Raw genomic sequence first — 17465 nt, forward strand, 5'->3', positions numbered from 1 at the left:
TATCTGTAACAAATAAGAACGTTAAAGGCCGATTCGTACCAAAAGCTTTCATGACGTGTCTTTTAGTTAGTGCACGAGCGAGCTTCAGATTCATCTAGTGTTTAACGCCACACCAGCTGTCAGATGCACCACAAAAAGTGACTTGTAAACCACAAAGAAAATAAAGTCCTTCATTTGTTTGTTTATTTATTTATTTATTAATTAATAATTAACTTGCACGTTCTCGTCTCTCGTTCTTTTCAGGCTTACTTTGTAAAGCTGTTAAGAATGATAAGACGTACGAGGAATAAACAGTAGTGCTCTGTGATCGCTGTAAGAAAAAAAAAAAAAAAAAAAAAGATTCCAAAAACGTTCTTTTCTTCTTCTCATGATCGTCAGGAAATTCGAACAATGCAGATGCAAATGAAACGTTGTTGCGACTCGTGGAAAAGAACGTTTCATGCATGAGATGTTACATGTATTCACGTATTAATGCAAAAATAGCATTATTAATAGTATTTTCATGATTATATTTTTATAGTGGACCGGGACAGGGACAAATGCTGTGTAAAAATTTACTTTATGTTTTATGTGATTTATTTGAAACACACACACACACACACACACACACAGATTATTGTGAAGGACACTTCAAGGACACTTGTGTTTTTTGATACTGATATCAGAAAAGCTCTGACTGACTTAAGCCAATATCAAGCAATACTAACGCTCTATATCGGATCAGTGCATCCGTAATTATATGTATGTGTATGTGATCACATAATATTGAGCTTCAAGTTGTTTTGTTGTTGTTGTTTGTTTGTTTTTTAGATAGTATTTGTGTTCGTATGATACGTTAAAAAAAAAATCCACGAGTCAAAACACGATCTTTCAAGCCAACTTGTAAATTTGCATATAGCAAACCGTATGCGTTTTATAGATATAAAAGTTATGTCATTACGACTCCTTTAAGATATCTATCCAGTATCTCTGTATATATATCAACAGTGCATATATATCTCATAGTCTCAGTCTTAATAAGTAGCTCAAATGTACGAGCTCGGAGTAATAATGTGGATTGATTCGTTATTATATCGTCCGTGGGACTCCGCAGCTAGGCGAGACGTCGTGACGTCGTGACACGACGTGTACTGTAGGTTTTGTGAGAACAAGAAAGACGCAGAAACTCAGGATATTAATTCAGTCGAGTTTATATTCGAGTCAGTTTTACACAAAAGTTCAACGATCAGGACTCCATCACTCATACGTTTCATATAAAAAGCGGTTTAAAAAAAAAACAAACAAACCAAAAAAAAAAAAACCCTGCCCCATGACTCGAATGGGACAGTCTAGGTTTATACTGAGAAAACGTAACGCTGCTCGGACATTGTCAAGTTGTCAGGAGTAGACTGAAGCGTCCTCGAGTTGTATCGTTATGCCTTTTCGTATGTGCGAACGGCCTGGACGTCCTCGAAGGTCAAAGTCTGTGAAGGACAAATGAAGGGCAAGTGATGATGTAAATACGTCATGTCACTCATTTACCTGCTATACTATACTATATTATATTACCATAGTGTGCTATACTGTAATATACACATTATTCGTAATGAACACATAATGTCTTGTACATGGATACAAATAAAAAGTGCAAGGTTTTTACTTTCATAAAGCCATGACATGAAGTTCAGCGCCGACGATGAGTTAAATCAGGCCGCTGGTTTGTTGACATTTCAGGAAATTACTGTAGATCCGACTTAGTTTCTTAGAAAATATCGTGTGAAGGTACGAAGAAAAATAAATAAATAAATAAATAAATAATCAGTCCTGCGCATGTGTAGTTGAGAGCAATTATGAATGATGTAGCTGAGGCTGAAGAACCGTCAACGCCAGGTGCTCACATTTCTACCTCCTGGGATTCCTTCCCAGTATTTTCCAGTGTTTCCATGAGCATAGTGGTAGGGTTCATATTTAATAAAAAAAAATAAGAATACGAACTTCCTATTTAGGCCACGCCTACTTTGGGTTCAATCTGAATACAGATTTGGATATTTGGAGCACAAAACAGATACAGGTACACCCATATTCCCATACTCCACATACTCCACAATCTGTATATACTATATACATCGTACTGTATACTATCATTTTTGTATCAGTATTTTTTAGTTGTATAAATATAACTCTGTAATTGGATCTCGTGGTACTCGAGCACCCGTGTAGGTAATTCTGCTCATGTTTCTTCTTGTAATGTTGCAGGAGAGCATGCAAGTCGGAATTTCATTGTATAGACTGTACTTATTAGATATGAATGATATTAATATATGAAATACATTTCACAAAAAATTTTTTATAATGAACAGTAACAGATTTTTTTTAAAAAAGAGAGAGAGAGAGAGAGAGAGAGAGAGTTGTTTTTTTTTTTTTTTACCATGATCATTTTGTCGTCCTTGATTTCTCGGACGAACTTGGTTTCTTTTCCATCCCATTTCTGCACGTGCACAAGTTTGTCTCCGTCCAAGGTTACTGAGGACTGTTAGGGCAGATAAATGTATACAGTATGATTTATTGGTTACTTTATTCACAATAAAGTAACAGTTTCTTAAATAGAAATTATTATTATTATTATTATTATTATTATTATTAACATATAAAGATAACATTCGTGACTTTATTTTGTCTTGTGTGTTTCATACTGGCTTCTTGCACTGGCAGAGAATAAATGAGAGTTAGGAGAATGCTCTAAAATCACGAGTACGATCCATTTTTGTCCATAGATTTATCACATAACACATATCACCAATAACATCATCTTAAAACGGATGGATTCGTTGAACACCCGAGTCTCTCCACGCACAAACCTTTACATTCCTGTCATCTGCAGTGGTTTCGTCAAACTCCTCTCCCAGTGTGAAGGAGATCTCGGTGTTCTTGAAAGTGCTCAGCGTTTTAATGATGACCTTATCTCCTTCATGGCTGATGACGATTGTGGGTTTGGTGACATTTCCTACTTGCCTCGTTGCAAAGCCAACACCTGGGGGGGGGGGGGGGAATGAATAAATGAACACAGCAGTGATAAATCACAGCGGAACCCATGGACACGCCGACTTCAACACACAGATTTCAACTTTCAAACTACTTGGCGTGCGTAGTGTTAATAACTGTAGTTCGTATTATTAATCCACCCTGGTCCTGGGTATCTTTTGATCAAAACATCTGCTTTAAATCTGTTCACCAACTGATGAGTTACATCAATAATAATAAGAAGAATAAGAAGAAATGATTAGGTTTAATATATATCTAGATATATTTTGAACTTACCCAGTGCTTTCATGTATTCGTCAAAGTTCTGGCTGTCTATGAGTTTCCAGGTGGCACAGAAAGCATCGACCATGTTGATAGTTGAGAGTGTGAGTCCACCAGTGCACAAAAAATGGCTCAGAGACAGGAGACTGACTACAAACTGTAAAACTCCAGTGTAAGTAATACTACACAGGAGGCCGAGCCACAGCCCTCTGCTCCTGATTGGACGGTTTTAGGAATTCCACGAGCGGTGATTGGCTCAGATAAATGGCGAGAACCAGTACTATTACTAATCCAATAAGTGTGGCACAACAGCCTTTTTAACCCATTTAAGGTTAACTGCATATTAATTATTGTTTTTCATTAAAAAAAAAACATTTTAATTAGTGTTTGATTTCATTAACTGATGTAGATCAATTTTTTTATTTTTTTTTAAATGCTTAAAAGTAATAGTGGCTCAATCCTAAATATCTTCCTCTTTTGTTTAAGGGCACTAAAGACTAATGACTTCTACGCCCTATGTAGTGCACTAGATTTAGATAGTTATGAATTGGTGTCACGTGTCAGTAGTTATTGGACCACCAACATATATTTAGTTTATTTTTGTTGTTGTTGTTGCTGTTTATTTTGAAGTTATGATTAAAACTTACAAAATTCTTTCATGTATTAGGCTTCCAATCACCTTAAATTAACAGTCCATCCACGCTGCTGTGTCTAAAATCTAATCTAGATGGATCTACCTACAGTAGCTATATTACAGAGGAAAGTGTCGCCCCCTGGCGGTAAAAAAAAAAAGTGTACGTGCAGAGAGCAAAATGTGCAGTATTGTATGTGTTCCAATAACTCCTGCAGTCTTTATATCAGTCCAGATGGACATAAAAAGTGTAAGTTAATAAACAAAATTTATTCAGTGGGTTTATGTACTAGTAATATGACATACAGTGAGGGGATATAAGTATTTGCACCCCTCACATACAGTTAGGGGATATAGTACTAACGTTGGTCATTTGTGGTGTCGGAATACTATTTCCCATTTCATTTTTTCTTAAGCATATCTTTTTTTTTTTAGACTCATTAATAAATATTTGTCCTTCATATTTCTACGTACAAAGTGAACAGACAGTATGTGTGTAAATTTGAATTGGATATGTGCACTGGAAGTACATTAAAGAATGTAAAGAGTAGTGTCTGAATATTAATTTCCCCTCACTGTGACACATCATTTTTTGACTGTAATATACACAGTATTCTACATATACTTTTGAAATGCTAATATTTGCATCCCACGTGGTTTCTGGGTGAAAAATGATAAATTTTATCTATTGCACATTTTATCTACAAAAATCAAGAGGATCTAGAAATATTAAAGTTAACCGTTGGACAAAAAATAATTCCATCCATCCATTTATTTTCCATACTGCTTATACTACACACGGTTGCGGGGAGCCTGGAGCCTATCCCAGGGAACTTGGGGCACAAGGCGGGGGACACCCTGGGTGGGGTTTCAAATCCCCAGCCCTGGAAATGCAAGGCAAATAATAATAATAATAATAATAATAATAATAATAATAATAATAATTCATCATCATTTTACAATATTAAAATCTAGGTTTTTTTCTTTCTCTCTTTTGAGAGATCAACTGTACATAGCCTCTAAAATCCACTAGATGTCGCTCTTATCTCAGAAATATTATTCAAGACCCCCTGCTCCATAGCATCTCAGGAATTTAAAAAATGTTTAGACAAAAAGATCCCTCAAAGAGCTGTCAAACTCATTTCATAGCCCAGATTACAGATTAGAATCTGAGTCTTTGGTTCAGTTAAGCAGGGATCAGGATGGAGAGGGGGGTTTGTTTTTTTTTTCTTCTCATTTATGGTGAGGAATTCGGTGCAGAAGATGTAGTTAGATAAAGCAGTGTTGGGACTGATGAGGAAGAACACACTGAACTTACACTGAGTCACTGTGGATAAAACACAATCACCACTTATGTAAACTCACAAAGTACTGTATGTGGGGGAGGGAGAGAAGAAAGGATTTTGGATGTGACAATTCGAGTGTGACCCTGAACAACTTCAGGGTTCGATCTTGAACTCTGGTTAACGTCTGTGCATGTTCTATAGGCCTATATGTTTCATCAGCTCTCTCTCTCTCTCTCAATTTAAATCTGACCTGCCACTTCCTGTACTAAAGGAAGGATTTATTGAAATATCTAAACATATGCGATCTTCCCCTTACCTTAAATGTAGTCGAGTGCTAGTCGATGTGCTAGGCGTCCGAGATTTGTTTCTTTCCTCCAGTTTGGTTTCATTCTGGCCTCCCAAAGTGGACCATAAATAAATAAAGCACAATTTTTTATTTTTATTTTTTTGCGATAAAGTGAATAAAACACTTCAGGATGTGATGTTATAGAAAAATAAATCAACTTCACGTCGGCATCAAAAAGACCATCACACCACCGTGATTCATGTTGATATGTTGATTGATTCCTATAACAGCACAACACTGGAGTGTTTTATTCCTCACGGATTGTGCAAAAGTTTCCAAGATTACAAAATAAAGCCAGTATATACTGTACAGTTGGGATTTTACCTGTTAGCTTCACAAGCATGCTAACTACAATGCAAAAACCAACAAAATACTAATCCTTTAAATACTAAAAACTGTCTTGAATGAACAACTGTCTTGCATTCAGGCTAAAAACATCTATAATGCAAAGCTATACATTTTATTTAAAGTTGAATTAGTCCAAATGAATCAAAACTGGAGCTCTAGTGGTTAAGTAGGTGCATTACAACTTTGGAACAATTTTTTTTTTCCCCCTCCTTGAACACACCTCCTATTCCTGCCCATGTACACAAAAGCACAAACCCAGAACAGAATCTCCAAACTAATATGGCCGGTGAAGTTCAATTAAATAAGTGAAAGCTTTGGCATTTTAGCCTGACCTCTGGATTTACCCACAAGGCCATTCAACTGCTTGGAATCCAAGTTATAATACTATAAAACACGTTAAGATCTGCTTAACCTATACACTATATAATCATTATATAAAAACACTGTGTTTCCATACATATCCAGGAGCAACACGGCTCATTTTTTGTCCAACTTCACAAGTGTTTATTCTCATTTCACTACGTTTACTGTCAATACGCTTTTTCGAATCATAGCAGGTAAAAATATTTGGCTGTGTTGGGGTCTTACCACGTTTACAATACTGACATGAGGCCCGTGTGAACACAGACAAGATGTCTGACTCGGACCAGTTACCTAAACGTGTTTTCTCAGCCACTTAAAAACACTTAATTCCATTGCTTAAGCGATAATATTTTTTTGCCATGTACTGCATACTGTCCAGATTATTCAGAGAGAGAGAGAGAGAGAGAGAGAGAGAAAGACTTTTGGACCTTTAAAAAGTGAAGCAGGGATATTAAAAGTCAAGGGTAAGACTAAGTTCACTTTGACCACCCTATAATCCACATCGCTGACGTCTTTCCTGCTTTGAACAGAGTCGTGATTTTGCTAAATGCCGGAATGAATTGTCCCGAGCTGAACCTCAGGACCAAAAGCCGCAAGGCAGCCGAGTAAGTCTGCTTTCGTCGGTGTTGACAGAAAGACCAGAGGAGGGGGAAAAAAAACCCCCTTCTGCGAATCAAGTTAAAATGCAAGCTGCAAGTATTTATTGTGTTAGCATGACATTTTGGCTGGTCGATCTTTATTTTCCTTCCACGTTTACCACACGGTAAGAATTCGTTCAGGACCCACACTACTCAGTAGTTATTTATAGACACACCGGTGTGATCATTAATGTAACCAGGATTACATATGAGCTATGTTTGACACAGTCCAATCCCCCTTACTTAAGCGCTTGTTCACGGCTAAGTGTAAGCATGCTCACGCAGAAGCCGACGGTGCTGTTTTCAATTAGGCTTCTAGTCGGAATGGTATGTCCGGCTGGCTGTGATTTACACGCTGCCAAGAAGAAAAAAGACTAAGAGACCGACTACGATTAAACAGCAGTTTGGAAATGAGGTTTCCATTTTTATTTATTTATTTATTTTATTTTTTAATAAATCTCTGCTCATGTAGCCAAAAAGGAAAGCCTTTCACTTTAAGCCATTAACCCTGCACTGTTGTATTGGATAGACAGGAGGAGTGACATCTAATATTGATCTTTCACTCAACAATGGAAATTCAATTCAGTTTTATTTCTATAGCGCGTTTAACAATGGACGTTGTGCCTCAAAGCAGCGTTACAGAAACATATAAACACAGGATAGAGATTATAAGTGTGTGAGTTTATCCCTATTGAGCGAGACGGTGGTGACGGTGGTGAGGAAAAACTCCGTGAGATGATACGAGGAAGAAACCTTGAGAGGAACCGGAGGAACTCAGAAGGGAACCCGTCCTCATCTGGGTCACGACGGATAGTGTGAACGTCAAAGAAAGTTCATTATGATGTTTATATGTTGAACTAGTCCACCGTTCACTAAAGGAGACCTGAGTGTAAAACTGGATGAGGTAATTGCAATTGAAAATATAAGAGTAGAGCAATGCCTCACAATGTCTAATCCGAGGCATAGTAAAATGATGCAGGGCAAACTATTACACACACACACACACACACACACACACACACACACGAAAAGGCAGCTGCATTCATGATTTCTAATTCGTTTGAAACGTTTCAGGCCGTTAACGTCTTTCTGGGTTCGTGCCGGGTTTCTTCTGAACACCATACATGGTCAACAGAAAACCTCTCTGTAACCCTTTCTGCATGTGCTACGCCGCAATCAGAGAAGATTAAGAGCAGCTGAGAGAACGTGGAGGAAATCAAAACTTGATGCCGATCTCCTCTTACACCTCTCCTCTGATGGGATCACGGGAAGCATGTGCATCTGATCCCGAACATTTTTTTCACTTCTCAATCCTTGCCGTCCTCCTTCACTTTCATCCCTGACAGCTGATGACTTTACCACTTATTCTTCTTAAGAAGATTAACAAAATCTGCAAACATTTCCTATACTACACAACCCCTCTACCCCTTTGATCTCCTTAAGACATTTGTCTTGTAGATTCTCTTGTCCAGAAATCCTACCACCAGGCCAGTGGATTCCATCCCTTCAACAATGATCCAGACCATCTGGAAAGACCTCCTCCCCTTCATCATCATAAGATCTGGTCATGTACCGACTGTCATCGAGACAGCCAGGGTTATTCCCATCCTGGCTCTCGAGCATTCAGCACGTTTGATTTGATCCTCCAGGGTTGAGGGTTTCCTCTGGGTACTCCAGTTTCCTCCCGCAGTCTAAATACATGTGTCCCCGTGACGCTGTGTAGGATAAGTGGTACAGAAGATGGTTGGGAAAATGTTACAGATGTTTCAGCGATGCAGGCTGGGGAAAAAAAAAAAATCTCAGTCCGAATCGAGATCAAACCGGGGCAGCGTTTCACTCTACGAAACCATCAGACATGACGATAGTCTGGGCTAGAAATAAATCAGCCCCAGCTTTGCTTTTTCATTACATTTCTTATGACAATTGATGGTGCTATTGCCCTTGGTTCCACAAAAGCCCAAAAAAAAAAAAAAAAAGGGGTTTGTCAAAAATTAAAACTCACATTGATGTCTTATAATGACAGACTAGCAAGGCTAAGCTCCCTATTTATACCAGCCACCACTAATTGTCTTTAAAAAGGCCCCTAATTTACTCACACACACACACACACACACACACACACACACACACACACAATCTCTCTCTCATTCATATATATCTCAATATCTATCTCCATATGGATATAGATATATATTCATTCATACAAATTTTCTCTTACACTTAAAGGTAGTAGATGGGTCAAGTACATGCTGTCTGGCTACCAGGCTAATGTAGCTCCCCCATCATCTCCGTCAGTAGACAGCCACTGAATACGACAAAGTTTTGTCTCAGTTCTGCAAATGCACACTTCTCTCAGCTCATTATAATGTTGATTTTTTTTATTAAAATTATATATATATATATACATTTTTAAAAAACTTCCAGATTTTAGTTTGCTACATTGATACAAAGTAGCTAAAATGAATGGATACGAGTCTGAAAATTTCACAAACCGTACAAGACTTACTGTTTTCATTATCCCAGAAATGTATGTCTATCAGTTTGGCCATCTGCACAGATCGCATTTGAGCTCTTATTTAAACGTTGTAAGCCCTGAAATGTTGCATTCATTAAGAAAGAAGGAAAATGAAGAAATCTCTCTGAGCTCCGAGTCCAAATGCAGCATTCCATCAAAACACAGCGTTTTTTGTTTGTTTTTTTTCCCCCCACTCTAGCCAGTTCTAGCAGCTCAGATTTCTTCCTAAATTTAGCCAAACATCCCCACAATCTCAAAGGAGATTAAAAGAGCAAAAGGTCCCACAAACCCTGTTTAATAATAAGCATCATTTAGGAACCCACAAGGAAACAATTATACATCAGTCACAAGAGATTGCTTCTCTTAAAAAGTATGCTGACCTATTTTATTTATTTTTAAAAGGCAACATTTAAAAAAAAAAAAAACCATTGGTATTGTTTACGTTCCAGATACAAGACAACGCACAGGTTTACATTACAGTCATTCTTATCTTTTCTATAGGTGAGAACTTGCAGGTAAAAGCTGGAACTTTAGGTCGTCTGTCACAGGAAAATGTTGAGGAGAGAGAGAGAGAGCTTTGTGGTTTCTGCCTTTTTGTGTGTGTCTCTTATTAACATCATCAAGAGAAAGAAAGAAAAAAAAAAAAGAGGCGGGTGAGGCAACGAACCGTTTATAGTGTAAGTGACAGCAAGAAGAAACTTTTTCCCTCAGATGTTCCACAACATAAAAGATAACTATAAATGGACAAAAAGTGGGACATTGTTCAATACATTTTTTTTTAATGTAGTTTGTGTGATCTAAAAACATTTCAGGACAGTTACAGGAAAAATAATCAACTTCATGGTGGTAACAGTGATTCTGCTTTATCATATCAAGTGATCCCCCCCCCCCTTACATTAGACATAGCTTATTATGTAAATAACAGTAGCAGACCGCTAATGTGTTAGCTTTAATCATTCAGGCCACGCTTGTTCTATAGCTACACTTGTACCAATCTTGTACCAGACTTATATATATATATATATATATATATATAAAAGTAAAAATAAAAACTTTTCCAGACATGTCTTGGTCCACATAGAGACATATTTTTGAGAAAGGATGATTTTAAAGTATATTAGTCTTAGTGTTTGATTGACTGGTTAACTTTTGAATCGGGTTCCTTCATGTCACGTAAGTATATGCAATTTGAGAGATATTTTGCTAGAACCTTTTAAAACGTACTGCTGAATGAATTCTAAACACATAGTTTGAATGCCTATTTTTTCCACCTTGGAACAAGCCCCATGTGGTCGACAGAGCAACGCTCACACATGTTTCAGTTTAGCTGCACGGATAAATAGGAAACTCTGAGTATTGAAGAAAAAACACCCAAAAACAATACTTTCTGACCTTTTCATCTTCTATTTCGGATTCACAAGAGACCCTTTTGTCGGTTAAGAAATGTTCACATTTGCCGAAACGGTCCTATGACACACGCGTCATACGCTACTGGCACTGAACTGCAGCAAAAGAAGAGGTTTTATTATCCGGCTCCAAGGACGAAAATCTGGCTGCCTTCCTTCAGTGGAAAAACTTTTCAAAAAACAAAAAAAAAACCCCGTCATAGCTTTACGAAGGATTCTGTGCGTTTAATGGTTGAAAAAAGGTCCATTTCTGGCCCAAGTTGAAACTGTACACATGTATTTTACAACACTTGCATGGTTCACATATACACAATATTTGCACAGATCACACATGGTTCATATAAAACTAGCCTGGAGTGTTGTAATACAGCGGTCTTTAAAATATTTTTCTTAAATTACTTTAGTAGTTTCCGGTGTCTTCGAATAGATGAATTTAGTATGAATTTGTTTTGAACTTTACAATGTCTTGCCCTTACCTTCCTTACCTACCAAAATGATGCGTGATCAACTTGGTTACAACTCACAAACTCACTGCTGGGAAACTTTAAACATAAACTGTGAACTTCTATAAAAAAGGATATCAAAAGTATCGTCTAAGTATTTTTTTTATTATATTAAACCATTTTATTGTCTTTCCTTACTTCTTGTAACATTATATTTAAACAAAAAAACAAAAAAAAACACAACATCACAGAACACGTACAAAAACATTTGAAACACAAAGCGAAACTTGGTTTTGGAATAGACATGAAAGTAACCTGAATGACTGAAGGATCTCTGATACGAGACAAACACACTGTGGCGTGTTTAAATTGCACAACACAGTACGATCAAAATGGCACTTACCCGATATTTCCAATTCCATTATTGAGACTTTTAAAAGTAAGCTTCATCAATTCATAGTGCAAATTGGGCTGTAGTCATTTCTAAGAAAATACAAGAACCTGTAATAGTTCAGTAATGTATATGTTATTACATGATATTATATATAGCTAGAATATCATAGAAAAGTCAATTTTTCCCATAATTTTATTCAAAAAAATGGAGCTTCCATTTATTCTAGATTCATTACACACAGTGAAATATTTCAAGCCTTTTTGTTTGTTTGTTTTAATCTCAATGATTACGGCTTACAGCTCACGGAAGTCAATAATCCGGTATCTCAAAATATTAGAATAAAAAATTTAATACGGAAATGTCGACCTCAAGACAAACGCATGAATAAAACGAAGAAAATGGCATCACTTTTACACTAAAGGTTCACTTGGCTAGCATTATTTACTGCGTTATGTAACATTATTAAAGTTTTACATTTGACAAAAGGCATTAATAAAATCATAAGTCGTGCTATAATAAATAAAGCCATCATGTGTATTAATTGACATTTATTTAAATGTTACGTAAATACACCTGCGTTTACTAAAAAAGGTCGTTCATTTAAAGCTTCCCCTTCATCCGCAGTCGATATTTTGCCACGACTGCAAACGTATTGATTCTTTGGCTTATTTGGTTTAAATGTTAATTATTTTTGGAAATGTTACTTATGGTGTATTAATGCTGAAGCTGCTGAAGTACGTATTCAACGAAGTCAGTTTTATGAACCTTAACACAAAAGTGTTTCCAAAGAAACATTAAATAAAAACGTGAAAATTTCACCCATCTTTTAACAAAAGACGTGTATGGCACAGCAAAGTATTTGTCGAACAGTACATGTTAAAGCTCCCACTAAAAATAAACACAAACTTGGGCAATTCCAGTGTTATAAATGCGACACCCGAACTCTCACAGACTCGCTAAGCGTAATTTCAGCATCATCATGTGACCTTGCAGATCATCATGTAGAAAAACGGGATTTAGAAGAGGACACGGTTTCTACAGATGCTGCAGACCTAATCCCCGTGACGTGGCGATTACAAATATACAGTGATGGCTGAAATCTAATCTCGACCAATATCTTAACAGTGAGACTGTTAGAGTTAAGTAACGCATTATATTGCAAGGTTTCATCAACGGGATGATCAGGAACACGTGGGGTAACGATTACTATTAAGCACGCACACTTAAAAGGCAGCTGGATTCATCATTACTGAATTCATTTAACCCAAAAAAAAACAAACTTACAGTTGATATTTGTACATTGAATGTTACAGATATTACTTTTTGGAGAAAAAGGATGATCAGAGTTAATACGCCACTTCACACGCATCCATTACTTCCGTGACATATTTCGCATGTGCCGTCTCATTCACTGCTTATGAACGTGAAAATGTCAACCCAAATGAAAATAAAATGTAGGGCACGGGTCGCTTGATACAGCCGTCACCGATAGGCTGCATGAATCTACAGTCTGGGCTAGAAAGAAATCAGTCCCAGCCTCACCTCTCACTGCTTCTGCTTATTATGATGTGTATACTTCTTACAACCACCGGTGGTGCTGTTGCGCTCGGTTCCACAAAAATCCAGAATATTCTACTTTAAGCCTCTCCTGCATGAATGATTACATTTACATAAAAGGTTTATGGATTTAGTATTTAAATTAGTTCAAGTAATAAAGATGTATTTTAAGTGTTTAGGGGGTAGTTTGCTGTATGGCAACAACATGCAATGGTGGAAATTATCATATAGTCAAAAAGAACACAAAATGTATGAGATTTTCCAGACTATAAATTTGAGGGGTTACTACTTTTTTTTTTTTTTTTGCCACCTAGTAATTGTGTAAAAGTTTTATCTTCTAGAAAGTAATTACAGTTGTATAAAGTATGTAGATGGATTTACTCATTCAAAAATATATACAGAAATTAGATCCAAACTTAAGTGTTTTGAGTGAAGTAGCTTTGTAATTCTTTCTCTCGAAAACACTTAGAAATTAAAGGTGCAAATGCGAAAGTGTCTGAAATTACACCAGTTTTTCTTACTTTCAAGGTGAAAAAGTGTAAATATACTATTAAAGAAGCCTCAATTCTTGAATGCACATACCACACACTGTACCACAGTTCCATTATCGCATGTTGTTGCCGTACGACGACAATTACATCTTTAAAAAAAAAAAAAAACTTAAATTTAAACTTGTTTAAATGACAGAAATAAACATTAACTTCTCAGTTTGTGCTTCAATTTTTTTCCTTCAAGTAGTTCTGCGTAAATATTGAAAAAATTTATCAAATTCTGAGAGCCTTCACCAAGCCACATGAATGCAGAAAAGGAAGTGCAAACAGCACTTCCTGGTCATGTGACATGGATTTTTTGGGTTGTCTCACAGTTAAAACCCCCCCTTTTTCCACTTACATAGGAAATTACTAGTTTTATATTATCGCCTATCAAAACGTAAATGAACGGTTGCCATATGGCAACACCATGCAGTAAAGGGTTAAGACATTTGTTAAGAGCAAAAATTCTGATGTGGATGCCGGAAATGAAAGTGATCATACTGATGTTCTGCTTATCCCTGCTAACCCAGTTTTATTAAAACAACAATAATAATAATAATAATAATAATAATAATAATAATAATAAATATATATATATAATTTTAAAGGCCTGCGTTTGATTTGGTTTATACATTACTTAGGAAGATCTAGCATGGTAGATCCTTCATAGGTTGTAGAGATCACAGCTGTTGTATGAAACAACTGAAGAATTGAATAGTAATGTGCATAATGACGAGGCAACGTAAAAGTTATATAAAATTTCTTTCATTGGGGGGACGCCCCCCCCCCAAAAAAAAACAAAAAAACAAAAACACAACCACAGTACATTTGCATGGAATTGCCCAAATGTATTTCTTCTCACTGTAGTCAACGTGGAGCTGAATCTCTTGTTAAAGCATTAATTCATCCTTGTAGCTAGACTCACAGTATTTAGAGTACTCAATGAGAACATTTTGAGAGCATATTTTGATAAGATATTAAAAATAAAAATAAAAAAAAAACAAAAAGTGTAAACTCCTAGATGTCCAGGTCATCAGGCCGGGCACGACTGCTAGAGCGACTCTGGGGTCGAGGGTCGAGCTGTTTAAGAAGCAGGAGGTCTTTACCTAGAGGCATTTTCTGAGGATACACAAACGTCTGAGACGGGCAATAATCTCTCTGGCCGAGCTGATTTTGCTCCGTGCTGTAGTTCGTCCAGTTCTGCTCGTTGGCCTGTTTGTCAAAATTATCCGAGGAGTTGGATTTATCGGCCGTGTCTAAATTGTAGCCCAGGTTAGACGCAGGAGCCGAGCAGCGGTACCCGTAGCTGGACATGTCCTCTCCACGACACGGCCTGATCGTGCTCTCCATGTCCAGCAGCTTCTCGGCCTCTCTGAAATGATCCTTCATCCTCTTGAAGATGGCGGCGAAAAACTCGAAGACATTAAGAGCCAGCGAGATTAAGGACACCACGAGCATGAACATGATGAACACGGTTTTCTCCGTGGGACGAGACAGGAAGCAGTCCACTTTATGCGGGCAGGGGAACCTCTCGCACGTGTAAACGGCTGATAAACGGAATCCGTAAAGGTACCACTGTATGAGCAAGAACGCCACCTCGAATACCGATTTCAACACCACGCTTACGATGTAGGTGTAAAACAAGGCTCCTCTCATTTTGATCTTTCCAGGTTCCTCTAAACCGTACTTGAACTTCTTGGCCTGGATCTTGTGAAGGCGAGCGTGGACGTTGCTCCCTTCCCGCTCGGCTTTCCTCAGCCTCTCCTCCTTCTTCTTCAGCTTCTCGTCCTTGTGCATGAGGAAGAGCACGTGGCCGAGGTAGAGGAGCGTCGGCACAGAGACGAAGATGATCTGCAGAACCCAGAAGCGTACGTGCGAGATGGGGAAGGATTTGTCGTAGCAGACGTTTTCACAGCCCGGCTGCTGCGTGTTGCACTCGAACGCCGACTGCTCGTCGCCCCACGCCGACTCCACAGCAGTTCCCAACACCAGGATGCGGAAGATGAAGAGGACGGAGAGCCAGAGCTTGCCTCCAGCCGTCGAGTACACCTGCACCTTATCGAGAAGCTTCGCCAAGGTGCTCCAGTCACCCATGATTCAAACAAGGGCACGGGCGTCTCGTCAAAATCAGCACCACTTCATCAATTTGTCAGTTCTAACAAAGTTTTTTGTTTTAAAACGTTTATTTTCCTTTCTTCCTCTTCGTCCTGTCAAATAATAAAGAGTTCTCTTTTTAAAAAAAATTAAAAAATTTAAAAAAAAAAAAAAAAAAAAAAAAGGACATTCATTCCATTTTATAGCAAAAAAGAGAAAAAAGAAGCAGCAACAGAAGTTCCTTTAATCCAGTAGATTTACAGAGTCTAGCAGGCAGTTTCAGCCTCAACTAAACTTCACTACATTCTTTATTAAAAACACTGAAGCGTCTTCCACTCCTCTGGCTTTAAAGAAAAAGCTCTGCAGTCTTACCTGAGCTTTCCTTCTTTCTTTCTGCGTCTGCGAAAGGAAGAAAGAGCCTTCAAATCATGATAAAAACAGAGCCCGAGGGACGAGACTGAAGGGAAGTGTGTTAGACAAAGCTTTTTTGATGGAGTGCAGGCCTAAATGTGGCGCTTTCCATCCATTCGGAAGATTTGAGGCGCAATGGAAAAAGTTTGTGGTCATCTGACACACACACACACACACACACACACACACACATATGCGCGCGCGCGCACACACACACACACACACCAGCTCCGTTAACCGAATTTGTAGTTGTACATGTGTTCAGATTGCCAGAGTTTAAGGTTTTTTGGGGGGAGAAAGGACAGAGCTGAGAATGGAGCACCATCTGGAGGATAGAGAGGAGACACGCCAGAAACCAATAGAGAAGAGGAGGAGAGGAAGACATCTAGGAAAGAAAATAGAATTGCAAAATAAAAATATGAAGAAAGGAGATGTAAAAAAATTTAAAAAATAAGGATTTTTTTTTTTTTAAAAAAAAGGACATAAAATACAGGAAAGAAAACAAAATGTAAAGACAAACAAACATGAAGAGAAGAAAATAAAAGGCCATAAAACGATCCTGACGGAAAGGAACAGAAAGAGAGAAATAAATACAGTAAATAAAACCGTGATTTTACAAAAAAAACAAAAACAAAACAGTATATTAAAAGCGTGAAAGAAAATAACGTGGCTTAAAAACAAATCCCAATGATTTTTTTTTTTTTTTAAAGAAAAGAGACAAAGTAACAAAGAATACAATGTTTAAATGAACTACGATGAGAAGAAAGCAATAAAATAAACTTAAAGTATTAATATATAAAAATAAAAAGAATGTCATTTGAATGTAAAGGACCATAAAAAAAGAAAAAATAGAGTAAAATAAACTATCATTTAAAGAAAATTATTTAAAATAAAGGCCTTAAAACAAAAAAAGGTTTATAAAATTAAAATAAAAGGACCAAGAACAAAAAGAAAAGAAAAACAAAAATGAAAAGGTAAGAAAGATAGACGCTTGTTGAACCCTAACAATATTCCTCTTCCATGCACGGTTAAACTAGATTAATGTAGTTTTATACAAAACAGATTAATTCTTGTCGCTTAGCAACAGTTAAACCAACAGTACAAAATCTGATCAAGATCACAAGCACTACACTTTAAATCTGGATTCGGTTTGTGAAAGCAGGCTAATGCACTCCCACACGTGATTAATGAATAACGTGGCGCTTGTAAATCATTCAG

At 37.2% G+C, this 17465-nt stretch overlaps 3 protein-coding genes across 3 annotated transcripts in view; all 3 read right to left on the reverse strand.

The window, feature by feature from the left end:
- The window catches only part of gnpnat1 (glucosamine-phosphate N-acetyltransferase 1), a 139139-nt gene that overhangs the window by 52065 nt on the left and 69609 nt on the right, over nt 1-17465 (reverse strand). The gene's annotated exons all lie outside the window — the stretch shown is intronic.
- Nucleotides 802-3554, reverse strand: fabp7a (fatty acid binding protein 7, brain, a). The gene is made up of 4 exons (XM_053632945.1): nt 3298-3554; nt 2838-3010; nt 2408-2509; nt 802-1463 (listed from the first exon to the last, which is right to left on the reverse strand). Exons 1-4 carry the CDS (start codon nt 3368-3370, stop codon nt 1413-1415), a joined length of 399 nt encoding a protein of 132 aa, XP_053488920.1. The 5' UTR covers nt 3371-3554; the 3' UTR covers nt 802-1412.
- gja1a (gap junction protein alpha 1a) lies at nt 13668-17356 on the reverse strand. Its single transcript, XM_053632940.1, has one exon. It carries the CDS (start codon nt 15834-15836, stop codon nt 14760-14762), a length of 1077 nt encoding a protein of 358 aa, XP_053488915.1. The 5' UTR covers nt 15837-17356; the 3' UTR covers nt 13668-14759.

Source organism: Ictalurus furcatus, chromosome 9 (assembly GCF_023375685.1).
Source record: "Ictalurus furcatus strain D&B chromosome 9, Billie_1.0, whole genome shotgun sequence".
Lineage (NCBI taxonomy): Eukaryota > Metazoa > Chordata > Actinopteri > Siluriformes > Ictaluridae > Ictalurus > Ictalurus furcatus.

Bases quoted from the DNA above. Each gene is read 5' to 3' on its own strand.
- gja1a (XM_053632940.1), bottom strand. From the start codon at position 15,836: ATGGGTGACTGGAGCACCTTGGCGAAGCTTCTCGATAAGGTGCAGGTG.
- fabp7a (XM_053632945.1), bottom strand. From the start codon at position 3,370: ATGGTCGATGCTTTCTGTGCCACCTGGAAACTCATAGACAGCCAGAAC. The intron at 3,011-3,297 runs GTAAGTTCAAAA...CCCCCCCCCCAG, and splicing joins CGAATACATGAAAGCACTGG to GTGTTGGCTTTGCAACGAGG. The intron at 1,464-2,407 runs GTAAAAAAAAAA...TGTCCTTCACAG, and splicing joins AGGACGACAAAATGATCATG to ACTTTGACCTTCGAGGACGT.